The sequence below is a fragment of the Barbus barbus genome (genome assembly GCF_936440315.1).
Source record: "Barbus barbus genome assembly, chromosome: 1".
In the NCBI taxonomy this organism is placed as follows: domain Eukaryota; kingdom Metazoa; phylum Chordata; class Actinopteri; order Cypriniformes; family Cyprinidae; genus Barbus; species Barbus barbus.
The window spans coordinates 47,308,133-47,331,571 of NC_136729.1; the positions used below are offsets into that span (position 1 = coordinate 47,308,133).

The following is a 23,439-nucleotide window of genomic DNA, read 5'->3' on the forward strand; positions in this document are numbered from 1 at the left end:
AATAGTCTAACTAAAATAAGACTAAATGACGATATGACTAAAATAAGACTAAAATGCTCAGACATTTAGTTGACTGAAACTTGACTAGACTAAAAAGTATAAATGTGACTAAAACTAATAAAAACTAAAATGACAGCTTCACACAAAAACTAGACTAAAATTAAAATTAAAACAGGCTGCCAAAAACAACACTACTTGGAACTGTATATTACTTTACAAAAAGTTCTGATGGAGCATTTGGCAGATAGTTGTGGATGTGGAAAGATCTAGGTGAGAAAAATGACTGTAAAGCGGATTTCTGGAAATGCAACTAAACCCATTTGTCTGAAACTTTCTTTGGTCAACAAATGCCTACATTCACGAGCAATGCAACATCTTTGATCGTTTAGACCTCATTAGGACTTGGTTTCTGTTCTGCAAACAGATCCATTTAAATAGTTTGAACTAGCTGGTATGTATGTGCATATAAACCCAGTGACCGACTGTGTCCACTGAAAGGTCTTGGGAGGTATAATAAATTTGAAGGTTCTAGTAAGCACCAGGCGTCACTCACTGACTGCAGATAATAGTATGGATCTGTGAAGTAGAGGGCGTTGATCCAGGGTCCTCAACGTGACTGTCAGAGCCTTGAATTTGTTGTGGGCTGCTATTGTTAGCCAGTGGAGTGAGATAAAGAGTTGAGTGACCTAGGGCATCTTGGGTCGCTTGAAGATAGGATGCACCATCATGTTCTGGATCATACTGTATGTAGAGGCTTAACTGCAGAAACAGATCACTGCAGTTGCCCAGTATTGGCTCTGATATTATAGAGCATGACACTGCATGACTAGACTGTCATTGAGATGTGGCCAAGGAAGTTTAGTTGTTGAGCCAAGCTGTTTGGTGACACTATGGTTAACTGATGGGCTTGGCTGAAAACACAAGGAATTCTGTCTTTGCAAGGTTAAGGTAGTGATCCTTCTTCCAGGCTGAGATGATATTAGATATAAACTGGAATTTAAGGCTGAAATAACAAGTGTCGTTGCACAGCATGGATAGGAAAAGCAGTGACCCTTTATGATTGTGCCCAGTGAGGTTTTGTCAATGGAGAACAGAAGGGGGCCATGAACTGAATCCTGAGGTACCCCGTGGTTATTTGAGGTTACACAGTGACTAAATTGGTTATAAAAATGGCATCTTTAAAAACAAACAGCAATGAACTCCTTTTGAATGAAATGGAAAATGTGCTTTGGTCAGGATGCAGATAACTCTGAATGGATGCTTTAGAAATAGACATAATTAATTATTGATTTATCTTTTCTCCATTCTATTCATTCCTGCTCTCTGAGAGAGAAAGAAATGCTGATGATTTCACTTGTCTTTTGTTCCCGAGACTTCATTGGAACTGACCATGTGACCTGCTAAAGGATGCTGGGATAGTCCGATGATGAGAGCCCATCTGACATGAAAAGGTCTTCTCCTCGTTAAGTGCTCAGCAGTGTGTGTTAAATGAAAGAATTTGCCAGAAATAAATACGCACACACGGACAAATAAATGTGTGATGCTACCGTCAGTGTGTTCCAAATGGCATTGATGATACCTTCCCAGGGCACTTTGAGTAGAAACAACCATTCCAAACAGAAGCGCTCAAAATAACTACTTCAAAGGACCCTTTGAAATTAATGTTTTTGTGGGGTTCAACTAATGGGCACTTCACCCTGCATCAGAAGCTCTAAGACTGCACAAGGTTTGCCAAGGTTTGTAACTCAAATGAAACAAGCAGCACCTGGCTCGTTGTTGATGTAGTAGTTGCTGGTATTATTATACTGTTAATTATTTTGATCTGTTATCATTAAAAAGGAAAGAATGGTACTTTAAGTGCAGGGGAAGTCGTGGCCTAATGGTTAGAGAGTCGGACTCGTAATCCAAAGGTTGCGGGTTCGAGTCTCGGGCCGGCAGGGATTGTAGGTGGGGGGAGTGAATGTCCAGTGCTCTCTCCACCCTCAATACCACGACTGAGGTGCCCTTGAGCAAGACACCGAACCCCCAACTGCTCCCCGGGCGCCGCAGCATAAATGCTGCCCACTGCTCCGGGTGTGTGTTCACGGTGTGTGTGTGTTCACGGTGTGTGTGTGTGTGTTCACTGCTGTGTGTGTGCGCATGTTGGATGGGTTAAATGCAGAGCACGAATTCCGAGTATGGGTCACCATACTTGGCATTATGTCACTTCACTTCACTTTAAACACACATGCCTTTATGAGATGGTAACCACAGGTCTTTTGGCTTGTGTTACGAACAGCCACCCTCTCAGTGTACAGGGAATAACGTATAGGCATGATCACTTCAGAATGGAACACATCCAATTTCATACTTCCTCATAGTACAGGCTCTCCCTTCAGATCAAGCGATGTTTGTCTCTCTCTTGTTGGGGACGGAAGAACACAGACACACACACACACACACAAGAAAAAAAAATAAATGACTGGACACAAAGAGAGGAGATGAAGAATTGGCTTCCATTTCATTCTTACCCTCATTTTCTCTTTCTCTCTCGGTCTGTCGTTTTTTCTTAGCCTACAGTCTTCACAGTTAGATTTATGCCATTTATCATGCTGACACTCTCCCTGTCTCTCTCTCTCTCCCCCTGTCTTTCTCTCCCCCGTTTCGTTAACGGATGAGCCTCATCCTGTCTGTTCAGATACACAAACCTCTTCCCATGTATAACGCAAAGACGGAGGAAAACACTGGCTCCGCACACACACTGAAGAATGGCGTTGGTTTCGCTGAGAGGAGTTTCACAGATGGCAAGGGGAAGTGACTGTGTGAGGTGGCACAGTGGGACACACACACACTCACACAAATACTCGTCAGGGCTGCCAGAAGGGAGTGTGTGTGTGTGTGTGTGTGTGTGTGTGTGTGTGTGTGTGTGTGTGTGTGTCATCCACCGCACGGGTTGGAAAATCTACTCCATGACTCTACATATGTTCCCATTACTCTGAAGAATCAACACTCCTCAAATCACAGTGGACTTGCGGTGTCGTGGCCTTCACTGATGAATGTCGGTGGGGCTCGTGAGACCGCAGGGAGTCCCGTTCATCATTTCATCATTCTGAAGGGTGCTCATGAGCGCCCCCTTTGTGCATTCAGGATGCACTAGTGCACTACTGTGGCCCTTACAGAGAACGAGGCTGTGAATAGTCTGATTAAAATTCAAACACATACTGACTAAATTTGCGCTTGAAGGCATTTTAAGTCACTTTGGGAAAATATGTCTGCCAAATGCATTAATGTAAATGTAATATGACATCATGTGGCTGAGTTCTAACATGGAGCTTCACCATGACTAGTGGCAGAACTAACTGAAAAGTCTACACGACCCCCTACATCAGACTACAACCCAACAGTCCAGCAGCTGAGGATGTCATTCGAGACAGAGCCAGAGGCACTAACTTGAGGAACGCCACTGTTTGGGTCATCAGAGTTTGGCTTCTAGGAAATCTAATGCCGTTCTAGAGAGACTTCAGACTTTCCCATCTCATCTCACATCTGAGTTCTGCGTCTCAATTTGATTAATGAGCCTTAAAACTGAACCACTTAAAAAGCCTTCAAACACTCAAGTCACATTACTGGCCATCTCTTATTGTGATGTCACAGATGAAGAATGTCTTGTGCAGTGATTATCGTGTTTCGGGAGCTGTATTGAGTTTGCCGTGCTGAAATGTCATCAGAGTATTTACACTGCGATTACAAATCTATATCAAACGGAGAGAGGGCAATTTCATTACTGTCTGATCAATACATCTTGGATTTGGTACAAATAGAGTATGAACAGAGAGTGTGTGTGTGTGTTTTTTCAGCGATCGTCATGACGACCCCCTGATGGGACGTAATAGTGAAAATGCCTCCTGCTCCGCCCAAACGGTCACGGCTGACTGGGCGGAATAGTTCAGCCAATTAAATCCCATAATGAGCGGCAGCAGTTCAGGAAGTGTGAAATTGCAGTTGCTCTCATTCTGAGAAGAAGAAAGAGCCGCACTCGTTGGCTTATTGATCCAGTGTTTTATTTTATTTCATTATTTCATTTATTTATTTTTGGCGAGAGGTTTGTTTGTTGAACGTACGAGCACCTAGTAGTTGTTTATTGGCTAAACGAACAGCGGCTGTTGAAGTTTTAGTTCACCCAGAAGCATTCTGTCATCATTTATTCTCCCTCATGTTCTTATAAATGCGCATGGACTGACTTTCTTCAGTGGAAGTCAAACGGAGATGTTTTGAAGAATGCAGCGGTTGCTCTTTTCCATGCAGTGAATGGGAACCAGGTCTTTCAAGCTACAAAAAGTATTATAAATCAATTATGATTTCATATTGTAATCCATATTCTATAATAATACTGCATGAGGAAACCGTGAGTCATTATTTACTGAAAATGTGTACTTCCACTGTCTTTGAGAGTTCATGAGAGAATAAATGGAGTGATCAGTCAGGGCATGTCAAAACTTCTCCAGGCCCCCAAAACACCCTCAGACCCCAGAGGGTTAAAGGCTTTCAGTTCACATCTAGTATAATTACATGGAAAAGAGTGACTGGAACATTATTCAAAACATGTCCTTTTGTTCCACAGAAAAGAGCTGCTCAGTCAGGTTTAGAAAGACGAGTAAATGGCAGGAATTTCCTACTATTTCATTTCAACACATTTACATGCAACATCTCGCTTGTTCTTTCTATGCAAATATTTGAAATAGTTTTAGACAAATATGCACCGAGAGAGTGATGTGTGTGTGTGTGTTCTAACAAGTGTTGTTGATTTGCACTCTCTGTTCTACACTAATTAGCTGCTCTCATATGCATCATGAATATTCATAAGCTAGCATACAGAGTGGACAATTAATTTGCATGCAGGTGATAATTATTAGATTTGGGTGACGCCCCCTTGAGAACTGTCCAATACCATCTTTCTTCACATCTGACAGAGCTGGTAAAAAGAGCCGTGACTATGGGGAAAAACGGCTTCTGCTCTGTGTGTGGTGTGTGCGCGTGTGGAACAATCCCATAATGCAATGGGACAAAAGCTGTTCAATTTCATTAACTGCAAAGTCATCAATGTGACGGCCACACTGAACACACTCGCACTTTAAGACGGATCGGTATCGGTGTGTGTGTGAGTGTGTGTGTGTGTGTGTGTGTTAAACAGCAGATGCTAAACAGCTGCCGCTGTGCAAAGCTTGTGGGCATGACAAACACGAGCACATGTGTGAACGCTGCCCTCAGACTGTCTGTATCCTCGCTAGAACGTCAGCCGTCCATTTCCTGATGAGCAGCTTCCACTATTCCACTCAAAAATATTTTTATCTCTCTCTAAAATCAAAAAACAGACTTTTAGAGATCATTAAAGTGAATGTGGACAAAAACTTTGGATTGCAACTCAATCTAAAGCATTAGTCTCAAACTCAATCCTGGAGGGCCGCAGATCTGCACAGTTTAGCTCCAACCCTAATCAAACACACCTGATTCAGAAGCGAAACTGTGCAGATCTGCGGCCCTCCAGGATTGAGTTTGAGACCAAGATCTAAAGCTATATTTCACTATATAAACATTTTCAAAGTGAATCAAAAACTAAAACAAGTACTTAATCTTCTGAACTAAACTCAAGCGCAAACCGGTCACAAATCCAAAGATTTAAAATAAAATAAATGGGCATTTTATACATTTAATTTTTTTTTTTTTTTTTTATTTGACCATAATCAGTGTTTATTTTGATCCTGAATGAATGGTTATGGTTTGGACTGAAAGTGGTTCTGCTGATTAGATATGATTACTACACAAACGTGCAGTAACTCAGATATTATTTATTAAATACTGGGAATGAAAAATAAAATATGCTCATCCCTATATGGTTGTGCTGCGTGGTTTCTTTAGAACCACACTAGATATATTGAGATCGATAGATACTTGAGCATTTACATCGGACAGTTTACACAGATTTTCTTTTTTTCAAGTTAAAATCTCAGACTTGACTTCAACGTTTTAGCCTGAAACTTCTAGACATCCTCCTTAAAACTCTTCTTTATTTAAATTCCATGTTGTTATAAAAAGCTAAAATACGTAGATACTTGCAGAGTCAGTCTGACCCTCTTCATCAGGATGTGCACGTAAGCTACTTAACGGTAAACATGTTATTTGTAAGTACACTCATCCTCAAGAGTGCTTCCAGAGACGCCTGACCTCACTTTCACAGGCTACGAGAGCCAAGATGACATGGAAATCTGCTGGAAATAGCGGACATCTTTGGACTGTTTGACTTACTGAACAATGAAAATGAGTGGATTATGAACTAGGACATTGGTCATTGGTGATTTAATGATTTTTGACCAATTGGGGGACATTTTAGGGCCATTTACAGAAGTCTGTCTCTGTCTGACAGATGCAGTTTGTGTTTTTATTAGACGAAGCTTCCCCGGTGTACAGCAGACAGACTCACTCCCTCAGCTGACGCCTACACAGACGATCCCTCACCGAACGGGAACCTCGAGCGCTTCAGATGCTCTAAACGGGCAGGATCCTGAATTTAGCACACCGTTTCTGAGTTCAACACAACATTTAATCAGATTGAACTTTATCCTCCACACTGGGCGGCTCTTTTTCTCATCATCTCCGTGGGTTTATCAGGAGGTTTGGGAAGCTCTTGACTCTTTCTCTCGCTCATGATGGTTCCTGATTCTTCCTGTCATTTTCCCATCCGCTCCGGAACCGCGCAGCACTAATTAAAGCCTGAAGCTGCAAACGAGCCGACAAGATTTTACCACCACAGCAAAACCTACAGACGTGCTCAAATAAAACGGCATCGCACACGTGACCACGCGCTGAACACATGTGAACTCACAGACATCACACACCGAGCGCTCGTCATTTCAGTCAAATTACCATACATGCAAATGAGGCGATTCGCACAACATGCAAATAACAACCTGCTTGGCAGCCAAATGCAAATACCGATCTAACAATCATCTTCATAACACACCGAACTAATTAAACAGCACAATCACAACAGCAGAAGCAGGGCGATACACAATGACCAGATAAAAGAGCACGCCACTGATCATGTGACATGTTTAACATCCTCTCTGAGCTTGTACTGTACTTCACATCTTTAAAGAATATTCCTGAAAACTGTACTTGCAGATCAAATGTGTCCCTGCAGCACAAAAGCAGTCATGAGTAGCACAGGTATATATTTGTAGCAATAGCCAATAATGCATTATATGGATCAGAATTAGTAATTTTTCTTTTATGCCATAAAGTATTAAGATCATGTTGCATGAAGATATTTCGTAAATGTCCTACCGTAAATATATCCAAACTTCATTATTGATTAGTAATATGTATTGCTTAGAACTACATTTGGACAACTTTAAAGGAGATTTTCTCAGTATTTTGATTTTGAGAAACCCTTATGACTGGGTTTGTGCTCCAGGGTCACATATAATATTAATGGAACAAAACACAACTTAAGTGGCTGTGAAACACGCTTAAGCACACTTTTAAAAAGTGACCGTTGTAATAATGGCAAATTAACATTTTATTTTTAAATCAATAAAATAAATTATTGAATTATTATTTTATTAAATAATTTTATTCTGTTGTGGTGTTTTACTGTACACTTATTCTGATCTGTTGACTAAGACAGTAAAGCACATGTAAAGCACTTCATTATCATTTTAACTGTAGTGTGATATTCAATATTACATTTAACATGTTTTAAATGTACTAAATTGCAACGTCATCTTTACAAATGTTTAGTTACAAATATATTTAAATGCATTACGTACACATTACAAAAGAAATGAAAGTATATTTGAGTTGATTGTAAATGCAATTTAGCAGTACATTAACCATATTTTAAAGACAAGAGAAACACTTATGAAATTACATATAGCTGTGTACTTAAGTTCTACTTAAGTGGGTCAAAAACACTTTAAAGTTCAGCTTAATTCATATTTAATATAACACAATTAATATGCAATTGTCCAAAAACATTACATTCAGTTCACACTTAAGTTTATTTGTTTATAGTCTATTATTTCTGCCCTAAGTATGCTCAAGAGCACTTTTTTCCACACAGGTGACCTGTGCATGTTGCTGGTCTGAGTATCAGCACGTCTCCCCTCTTATGAAATTGGTAAATAATAATAAATATAAACACTAATTGAAGGGTCTTCAAATGTTTAGCCGTGGTTTATTGTGTGTGGCGCTGTGGTGTGTGTTCGTCTAGTCCTGTAATGCACATTGGTACTCGTTATTTTCTTTTGTTTAGTTTTGGTTTGGGATTTTCAGTATATTTTTTTCAGATTTTTTGCACCTTGACTGTAAAACGTTTAGGTTTGACAGGATCATCAGGCCGCAGACTCTGGAGATTCAGCGTCAGGACCAGCTGTGTTGGGTTCAGATGATCAAACGCACACATGGTTTCTGAGGTGTTTGAGTCAGACGGTGCAGACAGACAGAGTTAAAGGTGAGACTTACACTCGGCGCTGGTGAGCAGGACGCAGGCGGTGAGCAGCAGGAGACAGTGTCGGATGGACGGGAACGCTACACGGACGCTTGGCACAGGCATGATGTTACGACTCACCCGCGGAGTGTGCCAGCTCACAACGCTCCTGCAACGCTCTCACAACCTGCAGAGACACACAGGAGCAGTCAGTCCACAGAACACAGAGTAATCATCAGTGCAAGGCTTGGCATTTTAAAGCACAACACGACCGGCAAAACCAATGCGTTTCCATGCACTGCTCAGCTTTGACGTCTGATTTTGCTCCATATAACAGGTCTTCTTTCACACTAGTGGCAAGAAATAAACCAGAACACACATTCAACATTATCCATTTTTCGTTTATGCCAAAAATCATTAGGATATTAAGTACAGATCATGTTCCATGAAGAAGATATTTCGTAAATGTCCTACAGTAAATATATCAAAACTTCATTTTTGATTAGTAATATGCATTGCTAAGAACTTCATTTGAACAACTTTAAAGGCGATTTTCTCAATATTTAGATTTTTTTGCACCCTCAGATTCCAGATTTTCAAATAGTTGTACATTTCCTACCGTGAATATATCAAAACTTATTTTTTTATAAAATAGTTGTATCTCAGCCAAATATTGTCCTATCCTAACAAACCATACATCAATGGAAAGATCATTTATTCAGCTTTCAGATGATGTATAAATGTGAATAAATGAAAAAAGACCCTTGTGACTGGTTTTGTGCTCCAATGTCACATTTATTGCACTTTATCCACAGATATGAGTCCATAGATTATAGTTTCAATGCATGTACTTACATACTTTGTTTCTCCACTTACAGTACATACACCAAAACATACAGTTGTATTGCTCTCTATATTCTGAAGGTTCTTACTGAGGGGTTTGTTCATATATCACTCACAAATGAATAACAGGACATTTTATTCCTAAAAACAAGGCGAAAGTGTATATTTTTTCAGTATTTTATGATTTATGGAGGGATACAGAGAGAAATACAGAATCCCTCTGGAAAAACCTTCAACTCAAAATCAAACACCAATGCTGAACCTGCTTTTGTCCAATCATCAGAAAAGTTTAAACAAATTGATGCACAATTTGCATCTTTAAATGTACAATTTTAGAAAACTTGTAATGCAGTGCAATGTCCTAACGTACTGTGAAGATCAGCTGGGGAAGCGTGGTGAAATCTATTACAGGCTGTTCAGCCGCTTACACAGAATCTTTCCTCGTCACACAGTTTCTGAGAGCTGTCACTCAAACAGCAGAAGCACACACCAAATCTGCAAAACCAGACACTAATTCTCAGACTTTGACTCGGTTTTCAATTTCATAAAACACTTTTTGCAAAACACAACACACAGTTATCTATGAAACACACACATCTAACAGGAATGAATATTATGGCGAAGGTGTTTGCAAATGTTTGCTTTTGAGATATTTTGAACGCAGTGCTTCATTTTGCAAGAGATGTGAGGCATTTTGCATTTTGTGTGCAATTCTTGGATGTGTGTAAAGTTTACAAAAAAGATGCAATGTTTTGAAAATGTGTGTAAGCAGCTGAAAAAAAAAAACCTGTAGTTGCCTTTTTTTTGTTACCCTGTTCATTGTAGTATTTTGCCTTAATTCGTTTTTGACTTGGAAATCAATAAGTGCTGAGCGCTGTGTTAAACACACACAGTTCATCACAAGCTCACCATTCAAATGAGTAAATTCACAAGCTAATAAGGAGCTAAATGCATCTTGTTAACTATCAGAAGATGTTTGCCATCAGCTTCTTGAAATGCAAGTAAAACGCTCTCGTTGAGATGAAGCAGTGAAACCTCTTCATTATTACTGCGGAGCAAACGCCGGCCGGACTCTTGCTCACGAGCGGAAGTCAGAGTTGGCTCGCGCTCGTCGCCCGCTGACCGATGCCACACACTTGCTATTTCCGTTCACGATAGCATCTCTGGCTCCGGCCGGGCCTTTATGAGCTCATTTCGACTGCAAACGCACGCATTCAGCAGCGAGACGCCCGTGTAATATTTGTGTGATTAATTAACAGTTCAGATATCAGCCTCATCTCGTGGCTTTTGTTGGGAGAGTGAGACGGACGGAGAGACAGACACATCCATTATGTGTGTTTTGTATCTGTTCCCGATGAGCCGGTTCTTTGTTGAATACGGATTTCCATCACACTCGCACGCGGAGCAAGCGCTCTCTGGAAATCTGACAGATAAGTAATACCGCATGTCGCCCACGTTGGCAGGCGATTTGTAAATAAAGGAGAAAATGGCCGTGTTTTTTCTCCTCTTGTTACTCATCTGTCTGACATTGATCCAGAGAGAGAGAGACGGACTCGCCTGGAAATCACATCAATTCATTCACACGCCAAAGCAGGAGGAGGAAAAGTCTCAGCACACGTCTCTGGTGAACCCCGGAGTCGTTTGTGCTCCTCATTAACATTTATGCAAATCATCAATATCAGCTGCGGGCTTTGACTGTGTTAATGTGTCCGACATCTCCTCGCTCTATTAGCAAACAAACGCATTTTAATAACGGATGATGCATTAGCTTTATTTCCTCTTTTCTTCATGCTAAGATTCATATTTCTACAAGTGAACACACACTTGATCATCTGATTCGAATTATTGTGGTGTTGCTCTGACCTCTGAATGAAACACATCTGTAAAAAACCTCCAACAGTCCAGAATAAGCTGGAAATGACGCAATGCAGTCTATTAAAATGTGTTTAAGAGAAACGTGTCACGTGGAGGACATTAGAAACACACACACACACACAGTGTCTCGTTTCTTCCTCAGTGAGAAAACATCTGACAACGTGACAATCTGACAAGAGAACAGCATCCAGAGGTCAGAGGTCACCGTATGGCCATCAACGTCTGACTGACCTGATTAACAGTGACCGAGACACGCTTTAATTCAACCCTGTGTGTGTGTGTGTGTGTATGTGTGTGTGTGTGTGTGTGTGTGTGTGTATGTGTGTGTGTGTATGTGTGTGTGTTGGCATCTTCTGCAAGTGTTTGATATTTTCATTTCAAACATTTCTCATGTAATGATCTGAGCTGCTCTCTAAATTTGCTTTACTGCTCTATCCTTGTGAAAAAAGTACACTATTTTTTTCATAAAAATAGTATTTATTAGAAAATCATGGGTTATAAAAGAATATGCTTGTGTGTGAACTGAATGTAATGTTTTAGACAACTAATTAGACATTAATCGCAGTTGAATTACAATGAAAATGTATTATAATTAAAATTTATATTAAATGCAATTCGCTGAACTTTAGAGTATTTTGACCCACTTAAGTAGGACTTAAGCACATCTTTATATGTAATTTCATATGCTTCTATTTTCCTTGAAATATAGTTAAAGTACTGCTGAATGTACTGATGAGAATTTATGATCAACTAAAATATACTTTAATGTCATTTCTATCGAAACCTGTATGCCATGTATTTCAACACATTTGTAAATTTAGTGCATTTAAAATTGGTTAACTTTGAATGTAATATTGAATCACACACTACAGTTAAAATAAATTATTTACATGAGCTTTAGTCAACATCAAAATAAGTGTATTTTAAAACACGAGAAAAGATTATTAAAACAATTATTTAAAATGTACTTTAAAGCAAATCTTATTACAAAAGTCTCTTTTTAAGTGTACTTAAGTGTGTTTAGAAACAGTCATGAAAGTGTCTCTCTTTAAGTCACTTAAGTTATTTCACCAATATTATATATTTAAAACACCTTTGTTTAAAAAAAGATTCAGTACAATGAAGGGCACTTCACAAGCTATAGTCTTACGGTTTGTGATTTCATATTTATAGAAGTTAACACCTAAATGAAACATAAATGGGGAAAAAAAGAGTTATGAAAGAGCAAAGTCTGAGCAAACAGCTAAAATAAATCTCTCTCACACACACACACACACACACACACTCTGTATGGTCGTGTCATGCTATCATGTAATTGTCGCGTGACCTTCACTCGATCTCTGGGCGCGCGGCGCTTCATCAAACGGATCCGGTCTCTTCGGACGCTCTGAAACTCTTCTTCTGCTGTTGGTTTGAAGTAAAGCTCGCGGTGTTCATGCTACGCTCAAAAGCCACCCGTAATTAAAATGCCAAGTGTCTGCTATTATCTAAATGCTAATTATGTGTGATAGAGTCGCGGCTAAATGACATAAGAGAGAACAGCAGGCGTGTACGCGGGGACTGTTAGCAGAAGAGATCTGTGCTGCGACTCAAAGGTCAGGGTTTCAAACCTCATCTCTACAGCAGAGGACAAAAAAAATAAAAAATCTAAAATAAAATTCTTGGAAGCTAATGACACTTAATAAAGCTACTCTCAGATCATTAGGAGTGGACAGAACACTTTTTTTAGATGGATGCAATCTAAATAAATTTTCAAACAACAGAAACTATTTTTACTTGCAAATTGGTTGTACATTTCACTATTAATTACAAAGAAATGGCAAGTAACATTGAATTAAATGTGCAATTTAGATTTAGATTAACTGATATATGATGTTCTTGTAAAACAGACTTTTGTATTATTTTGTAAATAAATTCTAATTTAAACAGGAATGAGAGAGAAATTAAACAGTTATAAATGAAGCTGTAAATAAAGCAGTGTATATCTGAGCATATGTTTGTACACAAGCATTAAGTTCCTCTAAGCTTCATGGTTTTAAAATCACTTTAAACAGTGTTATAATGTCACTTTTACATCCAAAACACTATTAAAAGTTCCCTTCAGCTGGTTTCTACAGAGCCGTTTTGGCTTTTATCTGTTAAATAAATAGTAAATGAATTGCATAGTTGAAGCGCTGATGTCATTCTTAATGAATAAATTCATATTTTTGTAATAATTGAATGTATAAATTACAACATTAGCAGAGAAAGAATAAGTGCCATATTCAGACAAAGAAATACAGACAACAGACAGCAGCATGGAGTTATTAGAGATTAAGGATGTCTACGAAGCATATGCATGCAATGGAATTAATGTTAAACATTCAGTATTAACGCCTGTATAGCTGATGTGCGCGAGCTAAGCTAAGCAAAGCACGCTGAGTGGATTGAGCGCGCGGCGGCGCAGATGCACGAGCTCGTCGAGTGAATATCACTGGATAGTTTGTAGTTCGGTCGGATATGTCAAAAACAAGAAAGTAAAACAATACACGAGTTACATACCGGTAGGGAGGGAGAGAGAGAGAGCGTGCGCGCACTTCTGTTGTGTGATCTTTATTGATGTTCGCTCACTTGGCACGCGCATCATTTGGCTTAAAACTAAATCGTAAATAAGACAATTTATAGGGGTATTCACTATAAACCAGCATTTATTTTCAACCTTAAGCATACACGACATTCTGGCGAAAGTGAAACTAACAGCTTATGTTCTGTACTTGTCCCTGTCATTCTGCAGCAGTACAAATGCGTGCGCACATTGCATGCGTTTTGCTTGCTTCATGAGTGATTATGCATTATATGAGTGGCTTGGAATATAAATTGCAGCACGTTTCAGATGAAAAAGCACAACTTATATTTCTGAAAATATCACAGTTAGGAGATTTATAACGAGTGGTTCCCTGCATTATTACAGCAAAACGCGTAATTACAGTACTGAGCCGCTGCAATGGAGCCGCTCTAATGATATTAAAGATGATGTACCATACAGCAAAACAATGAACAGTGAAACTAACAAAAACTTGTAAAATACATTTTAATGGCCATAATTAAGTGTGAAAATAACCGAAGATATTATACAGTCAAATCAGAATAAAGTAAACTGTGACATATTATAACCAAAAATTCTTCATACAGTGGACTACCAGTAAAATTGATACAACTTTGGGACAAAAAATTATTCAGATCGAGTCTGGGAAAAAAACTGAAGTTGAGGTTTGCATGAAGCTGGTTTACAGCATGGCCAGGAGACTACAGGCTGTCATTAAGACTAAGGGTGGCCCGACAGAGTACTGATAGTGTGTAAATATTGTCATACTAACAGCTGTCTGAATCATTTTTGGTTGATTGTAATCCATTATGTACCTTTCTATCAAAGTTATCTGACATTATCAAGCTGAATTTGTTCAGACACAGTTTTACTCTGAGTTCTTGTCATATTTTATTACCATTTTCTAAACTATAGCGAATAAACCGTGATAATGTGAGAAATTTTAAAAGTGTTTGAATAAATTTTGGTTTGACTATTTATTTGATAAATGAAGTTAACCAATTAACATTATACATACTCTTTTGGTTCCTGTACCCAATATTTAAAAAATTTACAAATGCAATGAAAATATCAGTATCGGCAAGTACCAAAAATAAAAGTATCGGTATCAGGCGGGTATCGGGGCATCCCTTATATATATATATTTATTTTTGGTACTTGCCGATACTGATATTTTCATTGCATTTGTAAATTTTTTAAATATTGGGTACAGGAACCAAAAGAGTATGTATAATGTTAATTGGTTAACTTCATTTATCAAATAAATAGTCAAACCAAAATTTATGTATATATATACACATTACACATATAAAATACACATATAAAACATTGTCGTTGAGTGGCATTCAGCTCAGCTGCAGGTGGTGAAGCGTGTGGTCATTTCACAGTCAAAGCAGAAACATGCTTATTTGTGTACATACACCCCACCAGGAACACAGGTGCACGCACACACACACACACACACACCACAGCAGTGCTAACATTTTACTTCGTCCTCATTCTGGAGCTCCAGCTCGTTGCTGCTTGCAAAGCGTTTTATTACAAGCCAAACGACGAGTCGAGTGTGAGACACAGAGCTTGAGATTTGTGTTTGTCAGATTGTCTTTTAGCATCAGGATTATTTGTAGGAGGAAGGAAACGTCGAGCTGAAACTTTTGATTCAGTAGCAGTGGAGCAGCACTACGTCTTCCCTGTCAGCGCGTGAACACGCCAAATTAATGAGCTGCGTTTTGTTTGGAAATGCTCTGTACGCTGTATGATATATTGCCTTTCTCGTTCTCTTTTGTCTCGGCCAGAAAAGCCTTTGTTGCAGCTTCTGTTGGGCTTCGAGTGTTTCTGAGCAAACGAGTCTCTGAGACACATGCAAATCTCTGCTCCGCTCTGACCTGCTTCACTCCACAGACGCTCGCTGCGCTCAGCTGCGTGTTTGGGCCGGTTTCTGTGACGTCAGAGACAAACTGGAAACATTTAGTGAGGAGAAACCAGCCGCTCATTCTGGATGTGTTATTCTCTCGTCTGCTCCGTATTATTTTTGGAGAGAAAGCATCCACAGACCGCAGACTGGTGAATAAACTGACCTCATTTAGCCTCATCTGTGTGTGTGTTTCTGTCTCGCACACACACACACACACACACACACACACACACACTGCTGATAGAGTTTCTGCAGTCTGTACTCCAGTAAATGAGCGCTCGTGCACTGAATAACCCGATGTCCGGCTGTGTCTGTCAGAACGTCAGATCCCACAATGCAATGCGCTCAATCTCACATTTCCACTTTGATGATGAATGAAGGCACTATATGTCAATATTTTATTCATTATCAGAGCTGACTGACACAACTTCAGACGTTTACAAGGATCTGAACTAAAACTGTAAAACAAGCAAACAATATGAACTAGGCGTGTAACGGCGCACAAGCATGACGGACGGTACGGTTTCAGTACAGCAGGGCAAAACAATTCAACTTGATATTTTGTTTTTTAATTCAATAGTGGTTTACTGAACAAATTGCTCTTTATTTATATAAATTCAATTTAGTGTTGTCAAACAATTAAATCGCATACAAATTAAAAGTTTGTGTTTACATAATATATGTGTGCATACTGTGTATACAGTATTAATTATGCATATATCAGCACACGCACATGTATATATTTTAAAAATATTTAATTGTATTCACATGCATGTGTATTCATATAATGTATATTTATAAACAATATTTAATATAAGCATAAAATTTTTCTTAAATATATGCATGCATGCGTGCGTGCGCGTGTGTGTGTGTGTGTGTGTGTGTGTGTATTGATACACATATACTATGTAAACAAAGCTTTTATTTTTTTATTTATTATTTATTCATTTATTTAGTCATTTAGCAGATGCTTTTATCCAAAGCGACTTACAAATGAGGACATAAGAAGCAATCAAAACCAACAAAAGAGCAACAACGTGCAAGTGCTATTACAAGTCTCGGTTAGCCTAACGCAGTACAGATAATTATTATTATTGTTATTGTTATTTTTTTAATAAAAAGACATAGATAAAATAAAATTAGAATAGATAGTGCTACACTGTAAAAAAAAATCTGTCAAATTCACGGTAAAATACTGGCAGCTGTGGTTGCCAGAATTCTACCGTATAAAATACAGTAGCAACGTTTTAGGTTTTACGGTTTTAACTTAAATTTACAGTTAAATACCGTAATTTCTTTAACTGATATAATCTTAATATACCAACCTATTAAAGTACTGAAATCTGTTTTGTTCCTTTGAAATACACTGATAACCACCAAATGCAGGTGATGATGAGAAAGTCACATGATGAGCCAAAGCCCATCACAAGCAACTTTAAAACAATAGCATTTACAGAAGGTGCAGATGCAGTGTCATTCACACAAGCACTAAACACCATCATGGTGAGACTCCTTAAAATGAAATATGCTATAAACATTAATTTAACAACATTAGATGTAACATACAACCCTAATAAACATAACTGATAAGAAAAAACTAAGAAGAAACATAGTTATTTCAAAGAAAAAACGTCAAATTCAAACAGAATTTGAAATGGAACGCAGGGAATTCTGGGAACATCAGTTTACGGTTTTTCAGGAAGTTTCCGTTAACCATGTAACAGGTTTTTACCGTAGCATTTTCACAGTTTTTTACCGTTAAATCACGATCATTTTTTACAGTGTAGAGTTAGAGGGTCAAGTAAAGATGGAAGAGATGAGTTTTTAGCCGTTTCTTGAAGATGGGTAAGGATTCGGCTGCTCGGATCGAGTTGGGCAGGTCATTACAGACACAGATCAAGCTCTTTGTCTGTAATCATTCTGTGGTCATGTGTTCTGTGTTTTACACACACACATATTTACTGGTACTTCATTGTATGTGCGTGTGCATGAGTGTGTTGTTCCACAGTGATGCCTATTTAGGTCACAGACCTCACACACTAATGCTAAGTGTGTGTATGTGTGTGTGTGTGTGTCTCTGTGAGTGAGTGAGGGAGTGTGTGTGTGTGTGTGTGAGAGAGTGATTGATCATTCATGTGCACTTGAGCCACTCATCTATTTATGTAGTCCTGCTGATAACACACACACACACACACTCACACACACACACCCCATCTCATCTATTTAAGGGTCTTCACGCAGGTTTCCAATGTAATTGCTACATTTAAGTTTACAGTCTGAATTCTAAAGACACACAAAGACATCATCATGTCTGTAAACATACAGCAAAACCAGTCAGGATTCATAAATAAATCACTGATGAATCGTTCACTGAATCAGTCAGCGGTCAGAGTGATGAATAAACTCAAACCCAGCTACAGACCAATAACTGAACTCTGACACAATCTCACAGAGAAACATGGAACGTGAAATAATTAGATGGAAATGATTCAACAGAATTATATGTGAACGTGTTTCATTGTTTTGTTATAATGTAACAAATACGAAAACAGAACTGTATCCTTAAAAAATAATGGCAACACAAATGGTCCTAAGCTGATGCTTTATCATATTTACATCACCTTCGAAGATCCGATCCCACATTAACACACACATTTTCCTTTAAAATATGACCTTGTGCACGTCTGTCTGTCTGTGTCTGTGTCTGTGTGTGTGTCTGTGTGTGTGTGTGTGTCTATTTATGGCTTGAGTTCAAGTATCAGTGTCACAAAAACATCTGAAACACTTCCAGTGACAACACAATCACACACACACAAGTTGTATCTACCAGACTTGATCTGAACATGATTCTCGGTGCTTTATTTGCTAGTTTTCATCCAGAATAAGCAGGATAACCCCATCAAACGACTCCACTCCTCTAACAGTGAAAATACAGTGAACCAAAAATAGTTCAGCGGCGAGAGACCGTGTGAAAGCACAGAGACACAGAGGACTGCGCGGGGTTTGGCCCTCTGATATAAATCTGTGTTAAACTGATCAAAAGCACCAGTAAAACATTTATGACGCAACACAATGTTTCTGTTTCAAATAAATGCTGTTCTTCTGAACTTTCTATTCATCTGTGAATCCTGAAAAATAAAATGTCAGTTTCCACAAAAATATTGAGCAGCACAACTGTGTTCAACATTGATAATAATCAGAAATGTTTGTTGAGCAGTAAATCAGTATATTATTATGATTTCTGAAGATCATGTGACACTGAAGACTGGAGTAATGATGCTGAAAATACAGCTGCAGATCACAGAAATACATTACAGTTTAACACATATTCACATAGAAAACAGCTGTTTTAAACTGTAATAATTTCAATTTTTTGATCACATAAAAGCAGCTTTGATCAAATAAATGCAAACTCCTTTAAAAACAGTACTGTTTTCCCCAAACGTCTGAACTCTAGCAGACTAGAAACTCTTCATCAGTGTCAAACTCCAGCTTCATGGAAAACAAAACCAGACTAGAGTCCAAAATAAAGTGCTGCTGGAGTCTGTGGACTCTCCAGCTGAATTTGCATAAACCATGAATGACAGAGTGAGATCACATGATCACTGGCACACGCCCAGCAGCCAATCAGATGCCAGGGTCTTTTCCACCCTGATTTCCGCTGGCAACAGCAATGTGAAGCATGTGGGAAATATTGAGTAGCCATGAAAACACACACACTCACACACGTACGCGCACACATTTGTTTTTGTGGGGATATTCCATAGGTGTAATGGTTTTTATACTGTACAAACTGTATTTTCTATCGCCCTACACCAACCCTACACCTAAATTTAGCCCTCAAAGGAGACTGTGCATTTTTACTTTCTCAAAAAAACTGATTTAAGCGTTTTGCAATATGGGGACATGGGGAAATGTCCTCATAAATCACCTTGTAATACCCATGTCATTATACAAATTTGTGTCCTCTTGTCACAAACACACACAAAATTACAGGCGGTCAAAGAAAAGTCCTGCGGAGCTGCACAGCGTGAGATGAAGAGAAGAACACTGAAGATCTCAAGCTCGTCCATGGTTTGTTCAGTATTGATCCGGTCTGGGTCATGAGCTCACATTCACTGCAGAAAGAGTCCTGTGGCTCTGTGGACTCCAGCCCAGACCGGCTTTGACTTCCTCTGAAAGATGGACAGCTATTTTCCCATCAAAACCCTCCAATCTCCCGCCAGCAGTCGGCTCAGGGCCCTATGCAGTCCATCTCATTGTTTTTTCAAAATTCTATTTTATTATTTTATTTTGCCAATTAATCAATTTTAATTGTTTTTTGTTTTGTTTTGTTTTTTAATTAAATACACTTTTTCTTCTCTCTCAAATTTCCTCGATTTATTGATTTACTTACTTGCCCCATTTTAAGTTTTCTGGACTCTGTTTTAACGATTAAATGAAAATGTAATAATTCAAAAGCAAGTCTAATTAATTCATATCATGAAACTTGTATGGTTTATCTATACTCTGAGCAAACGTGAACGCAAGAGGACAAACAGAGACTGAACACTTAGAGATGAGCGAGGGAAACTCCCAGGGCAGTCTGGGATATGATGCCTCAGGGGATTGTGGGAAATGCTCTCTTGGTACTCAACACAAGAGTCTCGATGCAGCGCTCTGTGTGTGTGTGCGTTCCTCATATGGCAATCTGCTGTTGTGTCACTCTAATGTTGGTGTCAGTGCACCATCCAGATGGACGAGAGAGAGAGAGAAAGAGAGAGAGAGAGAGAGAGCGAGAGAGAGAGAGAGAGAGCGAGAGAGAGAGAGAGAGAGAGCGAGAGAAAGAGAGAGAGCGAGAGAGAGAGAGAGCGAGAGAGAGAGAGAGAGAGAGAGAGAGAGAGAGAGAGAGAGCGAGAGAAAGAGAGAGAGAGAGAGAGAGAGAGAGAGAGAGAGAGAGAGAGCGAGAGAAAGAGAGAGAGAGAGAGAGAGAGAGAGAGAGAGAGAGAGAGAGAGAGAGAGAGAGAGAGAGAGAGAGAGAGAGAGAGAGAGAGAGTCTCACCCATTGGTTTTCAGAGGAAGCTCATCATGAGTCAAAGCCATTTTTTCTAAATATTACTGTTGAAATCATTCTGCATAAGGATTTAAACAACATTACTTGCATAACTATTAAATATATTGATGTGTTCTCCAGTGAAACAGAAGTGCACTTAAATGTAGTGAATGTTCGATTGTAGTGTACTTCAAATCTTACAAATCTTATTTAATCAAAAAACCTTGTACATAATATATAAATGAAATAAAAGGCCACTTAATTGATGTAAAAAGAGACTTCCATGATTGTGTTTCTAAACACACTTAAGTACACTTTTTTAAAAAGTTTAACTTGAAGCACATTATTAAATCATCATTTAATAATCTTTTGTTGTGTTTAAAGTAAATTTCAAAAATTCAGTTCACACTTAACCGGTTAACCTTCACCCCCATTGTGGGCCTCACAGGTGAAAATAACCTACCTAAATTAAAATGGTAACAGTTCCTGACAAAGTGTGCTAGACAAACAAATTAGGTATCTTTGGAAAGAAGACACTCTGGGCTTTACTATCCATCATCCAGAGTTGATAATGCTCCAAAAGATAAAAAGTTATAGACACTGACGTGCCTTGAAAAATATTTTTCCACACTGAATGTTTTTTTATTTCATATACAAATACATGAAATAACTCCTGGAGCAGTCCACGTAATGGGTTGAAAGCCACGTGTCTCATGAATTTATATTTCAAATTTGAAGAAGATACCATGAAAAATGAGATTCCTGCAATATTTTTTCTGAAACTATTTATACTCCCACACCCCCCTGTTTGAGGAAAAATAACCACCAAATGGATTGCAGAATTATACAAGCTATTTTAGTCATTATACATGTTCATGACATGGTCATACGGTCAGTAATCACACGCTGATGTGCTTCCATTCAGATGATAATCATACAGATGGGCCATATAATAAATAATAGCTGATCAATGAATCACAATGATAGCCGTCATAGAGTCGGTAATAAACACGCTGATGTCCGTCCATACAGATGATAATCATGCAGACACGGCCACATTCCCCACACAATACACACACATATAAAAAAATGTAGAAGAAAAAAACAGTTTTTTATGTAAAAAGCAGATCGCTAAGTTACGCCCCGCTCAGATGACAGCTGCATCACAGCGTGCATCACTCTTTCAGGAGAGAGAGCGCCAAATTCAAATAAACTATATTCCTTTTTTTTCCGTAGACGGTCTCATTCTGTTTGTAAAACTGTATGCTACAGCACCGTGTTGTTTTTTTACCACCAAGACGCTGTTTTTGAGCGTAATTTATTCCATAACGGACGCGAACAATAACTCTCCCGAAGAAATGAAATGTAAACAAAGGAATATTCATCCTTATTACAACGTTATTGTTTCGCTGGACTAAAAGTGCTCGCTGGGATGTTGTTCTGTGGACCCTTACCTCTCTAACTAAACTGGGATTTCAGCAGTGGACGCGTTTGTGGCTCGTTATTACAATGATAAAGGTACGTACTGCTTTTTTATTCTGCATGTTTTGATGTGTACTGCTTACACAAATGTAGCAAATATATTCCTTATAAGCTTTCCATCGGAAAACAGCGATCTGTCGTCGATGCTTGAGGCTTAGACCTTCAGAATGATATATAGTTTGTCAAGATTAACGATATTCTTTCACGTTAAATTCATTCATAAACATTAAACTAGTGAGGAAAAAACACTTCTGTGCGGCGTCGCTCTGGTAAACGTTAACAGGTTAAGTAATAGACTTTAAAAGAATATGCTTATGTAATATGCATGCTAAATTGTACTTGCTTTTACAAGGGATTTCTTGAGCTCATACTGACTGAGAAACGCATCTAAAGTCATCTCTTCTCCTGATTTATACCTATGTGTTATCATCTGAATTCAGGAAGATCCAGAGTCTATGTCTGCTCCAGAATGGTCTTGATCTGAGCGTTGAGGATGAATGAAGGCGCTGTCTGTGTGTCGTGATGAATCGAGCTCTAGATGACACTTTCTGGAATGCTGCAGGATTCTGGAATATTCCCGCCGGCCGCTCCATCTGTCGGAGGAGAGACTCCACAGGAACGCGTTCCGGCCGCGGATCACAGCCCAGATCCGTCACTCAATGCACGGCTAATGAAGCTCGCTGACCCCCCGGAGGTCAAAGCCTCTCGCAGGACGCTCTCCATCGCACCAGACACACCTGCCCTCTCTCACAGGTGTCTTCTCATCTGAATCAGCTGATACCGATTATCGGTTAATCGGATTAATCTCCAGCACTGTTATTATACATCATATGAATTACAGTAATACCAGTTGCTACCTGGGTTTGTTGTCAAAAACCGCTACAGCTGAAGAAATACATTAACCACAGTCCTCAAGACAGACCCACCAATCAAAGACGATGCTGTTAGCATGGAAATCGCCAGTAAATGAGCTCAGCCACTCCCACACATCATTATGAATGACTACATATGAATATTTTGCAAAACAATTCAAAAATACTGTTTAAGGATTGCACTTGTGTAATGTAATTTGATTAAATCATCTACAAACGTTACAGATGACACACATGCAAACGTGCGCGTGCACACACACACACACACACTCCTCCTGTTGCAGAGTTTGATGTTTTGACGTGTCGTCTGGATTACAGTTCCTGTATCCTCATTCCCTCCATAATCCCACAATAATCCATCAAATAAACTGC

General features: G+C 38.9%; 1 protein-coding gene across 6 annotated transcripts in view; it reads right to left on the reverse strand.

The window, feature by feature from the left end:
- LOC306873149 (receptor-type tyrosine-protein phosphatase delta-like) overlaps positions 1–23,439 on the reverse strand; it is a 143,735-nt gene that overhangs the window by 109,058 nt on the left and 11,238 nt on the right. For all 6 annotated transcript variants that reach the window (XM_079422226.1, XM_079422223.1, XM_079422225.1 and 3 more), the window contains exon 2: positions 8,500–8,651. In XM_079422226.1, the coding sequence (XP_079278352.1) occupies positions 8,500–8,590 (91 nt within the window). In that variant the 5' untranslated portion in view covers positions 8,591–8,651. The remainder of the gene's footprint in view (positions 1–8,499; positions 8,652–23,439) is intronic.